This window comes from Achroia grisella, unplaced genomic scaffold, assembly GCF_030625045.1.
Source record: "Achroia grisella isolate CSIRO2021 unplaced genomic scaffold, CSIRO_AGI_Agris_v1 utg21250, whole genome shotgun sequence".
NCBI classification, from domain to species: Eukaryota; Metazoa; Arthropoda; class Insecta; order Lepidoptera; family Pyralidae; genus Achroia; species Achroia grisella.
Window position 1 is genome coordinate 91070 of NW_026712711.1, and position 14623 is coordinate 105692.

The 14623-nt window shown below is 39.8% G+C and overlaps 3 protein-coding genes across 3 annotated transcripts; 1 reads left to right on the forward strand and 2 right to left on the reverse strand.

Moving 5' to 3' along the window:
• Window positions 1-3405: 3405 nt before the first annotated feature.
• On the reverse strand, window positions 3406-5590 carry LOC131842128 (piggyBac transposable element-derived protein 3-like). Its single transcript, XM_059190647.1, is given in 2 exon segments — window positions 3406-3606; window positions 4867-5590. Coding segments are annotated over 2 exon segments (813 nt in total). The 5' UTR covers window positions 5479-5590.
• A 109-nt stretch (window positions 5591-5699) lies between these two features.
• On the reverse strand, window positions 5700-7248 carry LOC131842129 (DNA ligase 1-like). The gene is made up of 2 exons (XM_059190648.1): window positions 5878-7248; window positions 5700-5759 (listed from the first exon to the last, which is right to left on the reverse strand). The coding sequence occupies exons 1-2, from the start codon at window positions 7246-7248 to the stop codon at window positions 5700-5702; spliced, it is 1431 nt and encodes a 476-aa protein (XP_059046631.1).
• A 3441-nt stretch (window positions 7249-10689) lies between these two features.
• LOC131842130 (uncharacterized) lies at window positions 10690-12162 on the forward strand. Its single transcript, XM_059190649.1, has one exon. The coding sequence runs from the start codon at window positions 10690-10692 to the stop codon at window positions 12160-12162; it is 1473 nt and encodes a 490-aa protein (XP_059046632.1).
• The last annotated feature ends 2461 nt before the right edge of the window (window positions 12163-14623 follow it).

The following is a 14623-nucleotide window of genomic DNA, read 5'->3' on the forward strand; positions in this document are numbered from 1 at the left end:
ATTCTCAAATTTCTATAAATATTAATAAAACATTAAAAGATAAATATGACGTATATGAATACCTGTCGCGGTGGAACATATATAGGCAAATATACACCGACGGAGCAAAAAATAAAGAATATGTTTCCATTGCTATATATGATAGTACAGAACAAATGGCAAGTGGTACCAAAATTTCCAAAAATGCAAGTATATTTACGGCATAAGCTTATGCGATTATTAAGGCTTTAGACTACATTAAAAAGACTTTTGACTGTGACAAATAGTTAATTATAACAGATAGTATGAGTGTTTTGATGGCTCTTTTGAACGATTCCCATAATAAATTAACCGCTTCCTCTGTAATTCAAAATATTCGCAGTAAGATGCATGACCTGAAACATAAATTACATAAAGATATTATTCTAATTTGGGTTCCTTCCCATATTGGAGTAACTGGTAATGAGAAAGCAGATGAATTAGCTCGCTTAATAACTAACTGTCCTGTCAATCAAATAGAGAAGAGAATAAAAATTCCCGACAGAGACGTTATTATAAAAATAAAACAAAGGATTAAAAATCAGTAGACAAAACTTTGGAATGAATCTACTAAAATTAAAGGAAAATGGTTAAAAAAAATTCAACAGGATATTAAATCCCCATGGTTTACTAAAGGAAAAATTAAAATTAGAAGATTTTATACGACATTAAGTCGCTTAAGAATTGGACACGGACGATTTAATGAACACTTGTGTAGAATGAAAATGATATCTAGTCCAGTGTGCAATTATTGTTCAAGCGGAGAAGTACAGACTCTGGATCATCTACTCTTCGATTGTTAACAATTCAATATACAACGTTTAGCTCTAATTGACAAATTAATGTCCATTTACAAGGATCTGAATATCCCGCGCACTATTCAGACTTTACTTAAAAATCAAGAAACATACAAACCAATTTATGAATATATTGTCTCCACAGTAGAAGATATCTGAAGAAGGAAAAAAGAAATAAAAATATAGAAATTATACCAAAGACAACGGCTGTATGGCTCTTTGCCTTTCCGTTACGGATAAATAAAACAAAAAAAGAGTTATGATTTTTGCTTAAAGCTTTATTGACAGCCAATGAATGATACTGATTTGATGGAATGTGTACGGCGGTTGATATGACAATGAAAAATGACTTGGAATACTTGATGAAATTATGAGATGAATATGATAATATATGACGATCTATGTGATAATATGAAATATGATTTATTTATGGGGTTTGAGATGAATGATGGGAATCTGGACGAAGGACCATGAAGAATGTTGGGTAAAAAAGGGAAACTAAGGACCAACCTGGTTCGTGTCGTCTTATTATACGCGTAGCCGTTTCACTTTAAAAACGCACAATACTACGATGAATTTGACTGGATGATGTACTAATCAGATGATTCCGCGGAGATCGCGGCTGATGGTTTCGTTAACGTTGATTCGCGGAGAATGTGCTGATTTGCGTGTGATCGACGCGACGTACAACGAACGACTGATTTTGTTGATGCTACCCCCAGATTTGGTGGATAAAAATAGGAGTAGGATTTAGGGTAGTAACATATTGCAAGTTGACTAGCAATAAGTAGATTTATATCAACCAAACAGAATAGGTTCATTTATAGTATAAATAATTTAATTTATTCGTTGACATATCATTGTAATAACATATTTTATTTTGAAAGTAACAAATTTGTAACATATTATTATATGACTGGAAGTAATTTTTATCTTCCTAAAAAACAAAAGAAGACTATTGCTATTTTACTAGCGTATAACATTTATGATCCCATTATAAGTAGTATAACGGATTTAAATAGTAATATTAGTTGTTCAAAATCTACCCTGTATCATCGTAAGCACAGATATTATATTATATTAGAGTCCGTTAGTTTTCTGTTCCCGCGCGTTCCCTTCCCCTCCCTAACTAGTAACAAACGGACCGTACAGCGGCCTTGACGCGCGCGCGCATTGTGTTGTGAATTAAAATAAATTAGAACTGTGAAACCTACTGTGAAACTGGAAAGCTAGCGAAGATACCTTCGAGACCCTGAAGCCCAAGAAATCCGCAGAACCATAAAGGTAAATGACTGACGCTTCCTTATTTTTCCCTATATACCTATATACAGAGAGTAAATTCCCTAACATTTTGGTAGCAGAGTAGTTTCCCAAACATTTTGGTAGCAGAGCGTAGTTTGGAAACCTCTGATTACATTTGATCTGGCCTGTTCCGTACCCGGAACACCCTATTAATTGTTTATTCCAAATAAATCTGTGCTTAGTTTGCCATAAATTAAATTAATACTATTATACTTGTGATCGTGTTTAATCATCGTAAATTAAAAGTACTATTTGCGTATATAAACCTAGTATTTTGTTGAGTAGGTGTTTATTAATAATTAATACATTTTTTAATAAAAGTTATAAATGTATCATTGCATATTAGCGTAATGTATTGATATAAATTGAGTGAATTATCTCACGGTTACATCTACCTACTAAGTTGTCAATATAAAACGTCCCGTTAAAATTGTTTGCTTGGTACCTACATTCTTTTATTGATAACAACTTGTTATGATTTTAAACTGGTTTTCTGTATGCGAGAATATTGTGTTTATGGTACTTTGTATGCTCACTCTGTATTAAGTAATATTTAGGTACATTCTTGATTTGGTTGAAAATATAGTTATTGTATATATTATTATTATATTGATAATATAATAATAATTTTTATTATTATATTTTATTAGGCCTTTATAAATACTCGTGAGTTATATCTTTATATTTTATTAAATATTTCTTTGGTTTGTGGTAATTAATATTTCAAATAAAGATGTCGAATCCTAATGATACGGTGAAAGCGTGTTTATTCAGTGAGACTGTTGAGTATCGTCGGTCAATGGGTACTGTTCGATTAATCAGTGACTGGATTACGGATACTTATGCTTTGCTGCCTTCTGCGTCACGTGATAGGCTTATCGTGCGGCTTTCTGAATTGAATGAGAACTATGCTAAATTTAACACGTTTGCTGCGGATCGATTTTTCGTAGACTTCCAGCTAGTGCGTATGAGGTCTTTTCAAGACAAAGTTGACGAATCTTGCAGTGCGTATGGGACCTTTTGAGCCGCACAAAATCGTTTCTTAAAACATCTTTAATATTATACACAATTGTGACAGAAATTGCTTGAAACTTTACCATTAATAACTTAAAGAGTTGTTAAAATTGAATCCAGCTTCGCCCACAGTTATCATGACATTTAGGTATAGAATAAAGGAAAAAAAATTTGACACCTGTTCTGCCTCACATCGCATGGAAAGAAAGTTCTATTAGAGTCACGAGTAGTGTTGTGAATAAAAAAGAAACGCATATATCGATATTAAAACAATTTATTGATCAAAATGTTTTTCGTTAAAACAGGGCAAACAGAAGGATTTGTCACATTGGACACAAAAAGTAACAATTTTTTTGGTCTTTTTTGCAGCCTCGGAACTATTTAAAGTTAATCTCAATTTTTCATAACAACCTACGCAGCGCTTTCGTTTACCACCCTTTTGTAGTGCATGATCGGTACATCTGCCACCAGGCAAACCTGAAATAAATACTTATGTTAGTTGTACCTATTCCAAGTGTGTACATTTCTGTATGAATGTTAGCGTGTGTGTATACGCTTTTGTGTTAGTGGGTAGATTTGTAAGTATGTGCTTATAGGTATATGAAATTCATTTGTGTGTTTGTATGTGCGCATTTGTGTAGGTGTTAGTTGGTTGCAATGTGTGAGAGATAATGTGTGTATGTAATCTTACTCATTAATTATAACAGCTGTAGCCATTGAACGAGAATTCGCCGAAAATGAAGACGTACTTCATAACTCTGAAATTATAGACCGGAAATATTAACTAAACAGTAAATAAAAATACGGGTAAGTATATTAAGTTTAAAACCACATCCAATTTTTGTCACAATGCATTTGAGAAAACAAAAGTGCAAAGAAGTTAACAAAGCAAAATCGTTGTATAAAAATATGTCGGTCAAGTTTTGAATTAAAGCGGGTGCGAATGTTTTAGCAAAGAGATTACAACGTTCTCTGTAGAAAATCACTTAAGCATTTTGGAAAATCGCTATTGCAGAGAAAACACCGAATTGAAATTACCTTACAGTTTAAAGCAACACCATATCGAGTGATATCAAAACGTCTTCTTGTGTAGATAATTTGTTAGTGTAAATATATGCATGCAATGTATGCGTATTAGTATCAGTGCTGTGAAAATATAAGCTTGAGTACAATGGTAGCTTCAATATTTAGGCGGGTACATATTGGCACAATGTAACATGGAATGTATCATGCAATGCAAGAATTTGCCTATTGCTGCAATGTATCATGCAAGGTAACACACTCTGCAACAATTTCTCATAATCTGGACGTGATGCGCACGCCACGAGTAGGTATTACAAGCCGCATGCGGAGCGATCCATGATTTGTCGGTTTTTCGGACGAATACAAAGGGACGCGCAGTGTGCGCGACGCAGCAGCGTGGACAGTCGTTATGGGCAATCAAGACATGCATGCAACGAAACTCCAATGGAGAAAAGAACATGCGTTGGCGGCCCGTGTTCGCGGCAGAATTGCGGAAACAGACGTTCGCTAGAGGTTCGTAGTGAATGCGCGATCCGAGCACGCTACGCGTTCACGCTTGCATCGAACATACAATGTAAGGGTAAACTGTTACATGGCATGTTTTGCAGCAGTCTGTACCCGCCCTTAGAAGAGGTAAGAAAACGTCAAAGCAAATCATTATCACCAATAATAAATAAAAATGAGTCAATGTATGAAATAAGACCCTCCCTCTTTCAGAAATGCTTCGCCCAGTGAGCGCTTCAATTATTGATTCAGAAAAATCTTTCTTCGGCATTTTGTTTTCAGCATTGGACATATTATAAATAATCCATGCGTTCACAAGAGAAGTAAATAAAAATTAAAATAAAAATTAAAGAAATAAAAATTCTGCCATAACTTTTCTATACCATTTTAGGCCTCGTTTTAAAGTTGTGTAATATGAAGACATTTGGTCACTGTAATCAATACCTTTTTTGTTTTCATTATACATAAGAACGCATGAAGGCTTTTTAATATGTTCGTTAGTAGCTCTTGTTTTCTTGCCTGTGTTTACCAAAACAGCATTGTGACCTTTGCAGGTTGTGATCATTAAAACTTGGCGCTTATCACACCATTTTATAATTTTTACACCCTTTAAATTCATTTTTCCCATAGTGTGACCTTTTTTTAATTTAGTGGATATTACTTTCTTAGGTAATCCTCTACGATTCGATCGGAGGGTACCACAATAAAAAGTTTTCTGTTTTAAAAGTTCTTCAGCCAACCCAATAGAAGAGTAAAAATTGTCAGCAACAACAATACGACCCTCATTTTCTAACCCTTTAATGAGTCTCAAAACTGTCATTTTTCCATGATCTTGCTCTCGACGATTACCTTCCTTGCCTGTATAAATAATTGTATTATATGAGTATCCCTCAGGAGTACATAATTTATATAATTTTACTCCATACTTATGTGACTTATTTTTGATATATTGGCGGAATTTAAGTCGTCCACGCCACGGTATCATAGATTCATCAATGACTAAAATTTTTCCAGGACGAAGCACTTGTTGAAATCGAGAATTCAACATGTCATGTATTTGGCGAATTTTGTATAACTTATCCCCAGTATTATCAATTGATTCTTCGCAGAAATGCCAAAATCTGAATATAATCAAGAATCTGTCCCTGGATATTGTTGAGCAAATGTACTCATTCCTATATATTGATTTTTTAGACCAATAGTCGTTAATATGAGGTACTGTGTTTAGACCCATTACAAGTATGACTCCAAAAAATTTTCTTATTTCTTCATCATCCGTAGGTTTCCATGCTTTAAGACGAGATTTTGCCTTCACGTTATCTTGATTATCTTCAAAATACTTTGTCGCATAATTGTTTGTGTCTCGTACTATTTTATCAATAATTTCATCAGTTAGGAACAACCTGTATATATCTATAGGTGTTTTATTACATAAGCGAGGAATAATAGCACTATCAAACGCACTCTCTTCGAAATTAATACATACATCATCAGATATGTCAATCCAACTGTCGTCGTTATTGGTACTTTCTGTTTCAGCTATTTGATTGTCACTTTCCAGTTCACTTTCACTTGCTTCATTTTCATTTACTTCTACGTCGGTTGATTCTAAGCTTTCAATCGAAATGTCTGTGTCTTCGTATTCTTCATTAACATTGCTTCTAGCTTGTATTTTATTTTCACATTCAGTATACTTTTCTTCTTGTTGTTCATCGTAACTCTGTCTAACTTGTTCCTCTCCCTGCGCTAGATGTACTTCATTCTGGTCTTGATGTTTCTCCTCTTGTTCTTGTCGATCTTTTTCCTGCTCTTGGCGTTCTTCTTCTGGCTCTTGGCGTTCTTCATCCTGTTCTTGTTCTAGATGTTCTTGTAAGTGACTTTCTCCCTGTAATTTTTGTTCTAGAGAATGTATTTTTATGTTTATATCCTTGGTATGAAAATCTAGTATGCTATCATCATCTGTATTTTTATCTTCAAATGAGTGTATGAATTCATATTTTTTATTTTTTATCTCCTGTTTTTCTGATTTAGTACGATTTGACGAAGGTGTTTTTAGTAGTTCTTGCATATTTTCTTCAGTTAAGTTTACAGTTAACAGTTTAGAACATGAAATATTACTCAAAGAAGAACACCTGCTTGTTTCACCAAAAATATTCAAAGAATCAGGGGACGACGCCCGGCTCTGGTTGCAGTTACTCTTACGTTTAAATTTTTGAGTAGGTGTAAGCAAAATTGGGTTTAATTCTGAACTTTGTATTTCTATACTTTTGAGGACACTATATTGTTTACTAGTACTTGGACTAATGAAAAATTCGTTGTTTTGTTGTAATTTCCTGTATTTTTTAGAGGATGGACAAAAATCATTTTCAGAATCACTGTCGATCTCATTTTCTGACTTTGCAGTAGAGGGCGGGCAAATTTGAACATTTTTCAAAATGTTTACCTTATTCACAGTAGAATTTCTGGTTGGACTAATTCTTTGTAACACTTTTCTATATATTAACTGTTTCCTTTCATCCGCTCCACTTGACGAATCGGAATCACTTAACACGAGCTTCTTTTTGCAACGTTTACGGCTTGGTAGATCCATAATACAAAACTAGCTAGTTTAGGACACTAATAAATCGTAAAAAAGCGAGCGCGCCGGCCGGCCGCGGTAGCGTACTTCCGTATCGATACTTATCTCAGCACTAAGCTAGGCGGCGCGGGCGCCTCGACGCCCGCGCCTCACTCCGTGCGGCTGTGAGGCCTAAAATTTTTGAGACAGATTAGATCTCACTCCGCACTGTATGAAACTAATTAATACTCAGTGCGGTTGAGGCCTTTTCAACCTCAGTTTACTTTAAATTCGCTTTTAGACTTAGCTTTGTAAGAGAAGCTATTTTATATATTTGTCACTGTTATACTCATAAAAATGTTAACGTGGTCACCCCCCGCATAGAGTGAAGGAACGCGATTTTGACTCCCGCACCTGCGAGAAACCACGCATGTGGTTTGTTCGACCTCATAATGCAGTGAGCGTGTTAATGAAACGTGTTCTTGTCTCCTTGGCGGTTTGGACCCGGCGATTGATACGAAGGAGTATAAAGATACCCTAACCTTATCTAAGTCAATGCGGCCTATGGTAGATGAGTTGCGGCTTAGGTTTAGTGAGTTGCAGCCTGAATTGTTCCATGATCCCCCTACAGAGTCGAGTACTCCGAAGCGGCTTCCATTGATATCTTCCCCTCTAATGTGTATTAAAAATAAACTACCCGACTTACCTATTCATACCTTTAATGGCCAAAGCGGATCCTATTTGAGATTCGTCGACCAATTTGATAGTATTGTCGATTCCCGGCCTGACCTTAGCCCTACTAATAAGTTACAGTACCTTGTTGGTGCATTATCGGGTGAGCCTAAACGTCTACTATTACATTTACGTATTGAAGCAGAGAATTACCCTATCGCTCGTGATTTGTTAAAGCGGAGATATCATAATACGCGAATACTGGCGGATACATATATAACACAGATCATTACCTTACCTAACATACCCTCTAAATTGAATGGATTACGTGCTTCGTTTCTCAACCCATTGTTAACAGCTTATCGTTGTTTGGAACGCTTAGAGTTACCTGTGACTAGTTGGTCATATATGCTAGTGCACATATGCCTTAATAAGTTGCCCCTGGAGTTAAAGGCTCGTTTTGAGCGGCGTTACGGTGGTGATAGTGATCGACTGCCCCAGTTTGATCATATCATCACTTTTTTAGAGGATGAGTGCCGCCACCATGATAATGTAGGTGATGCAGCATTAGTAGATTCTGCCCCAACTTCCCGTACGTTTGAACGAAGACCTGAATAGTCGCATAACCAAGCAATCTAACCGCCCGCGTAGTGCCTACGTTTCCCAGGTACCAGTTTCCAATAAGAAGTGCCATATGTGTAATAGTGATTCCCATTATCTACGTGAATGTCCCCAATTTCGTGATATGAACCCACGTGACCGATCTTATTTTATTAAATCGTCTGGTCTGTGTTATCGATGTTTAGATAAACATTTGATAGCCAATTGATAGCCAATCGTGATTACAGGTGTGCTGTCTGTGCTCGGTCCTCCCATCACACCTTACTGTGTTTTAACAATTCTCGAGATCCTGTTCATCCTAACCATCAGAATCGAAATAATACAAATTATCGCAATGCTCTTGTGCATATTGCACCGCGTACATCACCTCCCCGCACGGGCGGGGGCCGTCCCCCTTATAACAGCCGTACTCCCTGTTGTGATTCGTCATCACCTGCACGTCCAGCTTCTCCTCCTACATACTCACGAGAAGATTATCGTCATACGTCCCCTCCCCCGCGGTCACTTCCCGAGATAAAACATACCATAAGTCACGTGACCTCCCCGACCGTTCTATGCATACCAACCATAGACGGAACTCGTCCCAATAACTAGGCACTGTATCCCCCCTGCTTTCTCACCACATATGTCTATTCCCTCCAATTCCCTAGTCCTCCTACCTACCGCCATTATTCATGTCAAATCGGCTTATGGTTATTTTATAGAGGCCCGTGCGTTATGTGATACAGACGCACAAGGTTGTCTGCTTACTACCGACTTAGCTGTTGAGAGATTGAATGTCCCCTTATCATCAAACTCAGTACCTATTCGCGGTATTGGCAACATTCAATCTGTATATTCCCGCGGGTCTATCTCCCTTACCTTTAAACCAGTTCATAGATCGTATCCTGTGATAACAACCCCTGCAGTGGTTGTTGATGTAATTGTAGGCCCCCATCCTGAGATTGAGTTGCCTAGGCCTGCTCGAGATTCCTGGGGCCGACAGCGGCGAAAAAGCCGACGCCTTGGCGTCGAAGCTCCGGGAATTCATCCCGGAGAATATGGCAAAAGTGGCAAGACCCGTCAAAACCGCAGAAATGCGTGTGATGGGCCTCGACGACTCTGCGACTACAGACGAGGTTGCAGCGGCAGTCGCGCGAGCTGGAGAGTGCCAGGCGGACGCAGTACGGGTCGGGGAGATTCGCCGCAACTCCTTCGGAATGGGGACCTGCTGGGTTCGCGGCCCATTGCTGGCCATCAAGAAGACGACTACTGCGAAACACATTCGCATCGGGTGGGTGTCGGCACATACGGAACTGCTGCGGCAAAGGCCGCTGCGATGCTTCCGGTGCCTGGAAGGACTTGTGAGCACTCAGTGCTCACAAACCCAGGATCGTAGCGGCCTTTGCTACCGTTGTGGGGAAGCAGGCCACCGTGCGGCAACCTGTACAGCCGATCCGCGGTGTGTTATATGTGCCACACTGGGTCGCCCAGCGAACCATTGGGTGGGTGCGAAATCTTGCACCCCGCCCAAAAATAAGAAAGGGAAAAGGCCAGCCACTCAGGCCCCAGGCCGAAGGAGCGAACAGGAGGAGGGGATGGAGACTGACCGTGAGCCCAGTCCCCCTCCTGGCGATCAGGGAGGTAGGGGCGGCAACATAGCCGTCTCTCGATCGCTACCGGGCCGGAGTGACGACCGCGGGGGCGGTCCCAACCCACCGAACTAGTCCCCGCGCGCCTTCCTCATGGAAGAGGAGGGGAAGTAGTGGGTTCCTTTAGGGAACCCGCAGAGATGGGGCCTGCTACTAGAGTGGGCCACCGCCGCCGGAGTTGCGGTTGACTGTCATCGATCTCGCGACTCCGGCATAGGCGTAGACATCTTGGAGTTTTTAGTGAGTAGGTCTCACAGTACCCGCGGGCTTCCCCCGAGGCCGGCGGGTCTCCATGAGGGATTTTCTCCAAGTCAAAAAAAAAAAAAAAAAAACGCCTGTCGTTAATAGTATTAATCACCTTTCCGTAGCGGACCCCTCCTTTTATAAACCAGGGCCTATTGAGGTATTGTTAGGTGTCGACGTGTTCGGTTATCTTATGCAACCTGAAAAATCGATTTCTCTTCCTCATGGTCTGACCGGCCATTCAACCGTTTTTGATTGTGTGTTGTCTGGACCTGTTGCTGGTAATTTCCCCGACCTTGAACCCCCTATGACTGGCATTTCTCTATCCCAGGTCGTAGAGAAATTTTGGAAAATTGAGGAACTGCCTCAAGTTCTCAATCCCAATCCTGAGGAGTTAGAGTGCGAACGTATTTTTAGGAATGGCATCACCCGTGAGAGTGACGGTCGTTTTATGGTCCGACTTCCGTTTATCTATTATCGTCCCCAGCGTGGTGAATACAAGTATACAGCGGTTAAGTGTTTCCTAAATTTAGAAAGACGTTTCAATGCCAACTCACAGCTTCGTGAAAAATGTATTATATTTATGCGTGAGTACATAGATCTTCACCATATGTCTCCCATTTCCTATAATCCATCATTACTTGAGCATTATTATATTCCCCATCACGGAGTGTTTAAGGCCGACGACCACTCTAAAATTCGTGTTGTTTTTAATGGAAGTAGTCCAAACTCTAATGGTATTTCATTAAACCAGTGTTTACACACAGGTCCCAAGCTCCGACGAGATATCACTCATATCCTTCTTAATTTCCGTAGACATGCTGTGGTCTTTGTGACAGACATAAAAATGATATTCCGGATGACCTGGGTGCACCCCAATGATCGTCGGTATCAGTTAATCTTGTGGCGTGAATCCCCATCTGCACTTCTTGTTACGTACGAGTTAGCTACAAATACTTACGGCCTACGGTCTAGTCCCTACATTTCCATTCGTACCCTTTTAGAGCTTGCTGAACGTGAGCGCTCATCATACCCACGAGCAGCTGCTGTTCTGGAAAATGATATTTATGTTGATGACTGCCTAACCGGAGCGAGTTCACTCGGTGAAGCTCAAATATTAAAAACAGAACTTCAGTCCCTAATGGCCTGTGGTGGTTATGAGTTGAGAAAATGGATCAGTAATGAACCCGAATTGCTCAAAGACATACCCCTCGAACATCTACAGGGTCCATATGAATTTCATGACCCAGATAACCCACCAACCATTCCTGTACTTGGTATTCAGTATAATCCGACTGCAGATTCCTTTACATGCAGTTTTTCCTTTAAGCCTCAGAAGTCCCTAACCAAGCGTACAGTTCTCTCCCTCATCGCTCGTATTTATGATCCATGTGGATGGATATCTCCAGTTGTATTTAAAGCCAAAGCGTTTATACAACGTCTATGGATGTCGGACCTCAACTGGGATGATCCTCTTAACCAATCCCTTTCTGATGAGTGGTTATTATTTGTACAAGACCTGGAGAATATTAAACAGCTGAGCATTCCTCGTCGGATATTGCCTGCGGATGCCACTTCCATTTCCTCACATCACAGCCTGCACGGCTTTTGTGATGCTTCGGAGGCTGGTTATGCAGCTGTTGTATACCTTAGGACTGAATCCTCTTCTGGCCATTGTTCCGTCCATCTCCTCATTTCTAAGAGTAAGATTGCTCCTATCCGTACTCGTCTCGCAATTCCAAGTTGGAATTGCAAGGAGCTGTGCTCCTCACAAAATTAATTCATCACGTTACCATCTGTCTACAGAAGGTAATCGTGTTGGATGCTATCCATAGTTGGACGGATAGCAAAATTGTGCTGGCATGGATAAAGACTCCTCCTCACCTGCTTCAAACATTTGAAGCAAACCGCGTGTCTCAAATCACCTCATCCGATTTCCCTTCCGAGTGGCATCATGTTCCTGGTTCTATTAACCCTAGCGATTGCGCTTTCCGAGGTCTTAGCGCATCGTCTCTTCTTAACCATGATCTATGGTGGTCTCCTTCCTGGTTGACAGAATCCCCTAATCATTGGCCTATTGGTGCAGACTTGCCAAACAATCCGATTGATTCTTTACCTGGCCTTCGTTGTTTGTTAATTGAAATACCTACGCTAGCTATGATCTCTCGTTTCTCCTCTACCGGTATAGTTCCTTAAATAAACTAGTCGGAGTGTTAGGCTTTATTCTGCGTTTTATTTATAATGTTAAATATGTTAATTTACGTGTTATTAATCCTTACCTTTCTATTGACGAACGACGTAATTCTTTGTTAATGCTTATTAGAGCAACCCAGTTACATGCATTTTCTAACGAGATAGAATCCTTAAAATGCGGTAATGTTATTAAATCCCCTTTAAAACGGCTGTCGTGTTTCCTAGATGAAAACGGTTTAGTCAGAGATACGATGCTCGTCACCCAATACTTTTACCTAAATCTGGCCCCCTTGTTAAATTAATAATTTCCCATTATTATATCGAAAATTCTCATGCTGGTCCTAATGCCTTACATGCTATCCTCATTCCCGTGAATACTGGATATTATCGGCCCGACGTGCTATTCAAAACATAATATTTCATTGTCTCAAGTGTTTAAAATCAATTATTACTAGGAAGCAAAAAATTGACTTATCAATAGAATTAAATAATTGTAAAGAAAAATATATAACAAAGATTTAGAAATAGATGAATTATCACAAAAAAAAAAAAAAAAATAAACTATTAGAGAACTCGTTGTCCAATTTATCTTTGAAATACTAATCAGCTAAGAATGAAATACATGAATATTCTGATCAGTTGGATAATTTAATAAAATTAGGTAACTACAACATGGAGCGGTTTGTTTCTCTTACGGATAGATGTCACTGTAATTCACCAGAGTCTGATAACTATATCCAACCGTCCCACCATAATCAGTTGAACATTGATATCTCATCCGTCACGGAGCCAGACGTTTCATGTTTACCCACACGAAACAGTACAAAAGTAAATAAATGCAGCACTGTACATGAAACCATCAGGAGAACAATTATTTATTCAGATGAATTTGGCAAGGATTTAGGTAGTATATTATCGAACTGCCTCTCGCAACAAGTAATAAATAATTGTTTTCCAGGATCAGGTATATATAAGATTATAAAAAAAAATATGATATTCACACGACCCTAGTAATAGCGTTAGGGAATTGTTTGCATATGCGTAAATCTGATATAGTTAATTTAATAAAATCATTATATAATATAGTGGAGCTTGGTATAGGTAAAATATTATTATGCGCATTTCCCTACTCTCAATCCCTGACTAATGAACAGAATAAGTTCATTTATAGTATAAATAATTTAATTTATTCGATGACATATCATTGTAATGATATATTTTATTTTGAAAGTAACAAATTTGTTACAAATTATTATATGACGGGAGGTAATTTGACCACATTTTTTGACCCGGGTTCGATTCCCACCATTGACTATTATTTTGGTTTTTAAATTTCTGGCACATTTTTTGTTGTTTTGTTTGTTTGTTCGTCTTTCCTTGTTTGTTTGTTTGCTTTCTTTTAATGGTATTTGTATATATAGTTAGGTTAGGTTCTGTACATAGTTAGGTTAAATTAGGTTAAGTTTGATGACCATGAAGAACCTGCGGGGCGCCCTTTTAACGGGCACTGACCTCGTGTGTTACGCGGATGACACCTTGGTCACTGCCAGGGGGCGGGACCTACGGGAGGCTACCCGCTTTGCCACGGCAAGCGTGGCGCTGGTCGTCGGCCGAATAAGGAGGCTTGGGCTCCAGGTGGCGCTGGCGAAGACCGAGGTGCGTTGTTTTCATGGACCTCGGCGCGCGCGCCCTCCGGATGCCAGCTGGTCGTCAGTGGCCAGAGGGTGGGGGTCAAGCCCTGTGTGGGTATTTGGGGCTTGACCTGGACAGTCGTTGGAGCTTCCGCGCTCATTTCCGGAACTGGTCCCTCGCCTTATGGCGGCCGCCGGCGCTCTTAGCTGGCTGCTGCCAAACGTGAGGGGCCCGGGAGGCCCGGTGAGGGGCCCGGGCCCGCCGCCTATACCTCGGCGTGGTGCGGTCCATGGCCCTGTACGGGGCCCCCATCTGGGTGGGGGCCCTAGGTAGGGAAAATGTGGCCTGCCTTAACAGGCCACACAGGGCCATGGCCATCAGGGCCATTAGAGGCTACCGCACCATATCCGGGAAAC

What these genes read in the sequence shown, in the direction of transcription:
- LOC131842129 (XM_059190648.1), bottom strand. Translation starts at nt 7,248, where the DNA reads ATGGATCTACCAAGCCGTAAACGTTGCAAAAAGAAGCTCGTGTTAAGT. An exon ending in TTGTAATGGGTCTAAACACA is followed by an intron (nt 5,760 to 5,877) that starts GTACCTCATATT and finishes ATTTCTGCGAAG; the next exon opens with AATCAATTGATAATACTGGG.
- LOC131842130 (XM_059190649.1), top strand. Translation starts at nt 10,690, where the DNA reads ATGACTGGCATTTCTCTATCCCAGGTCGTAGAGAAATTTTGGAAAATT.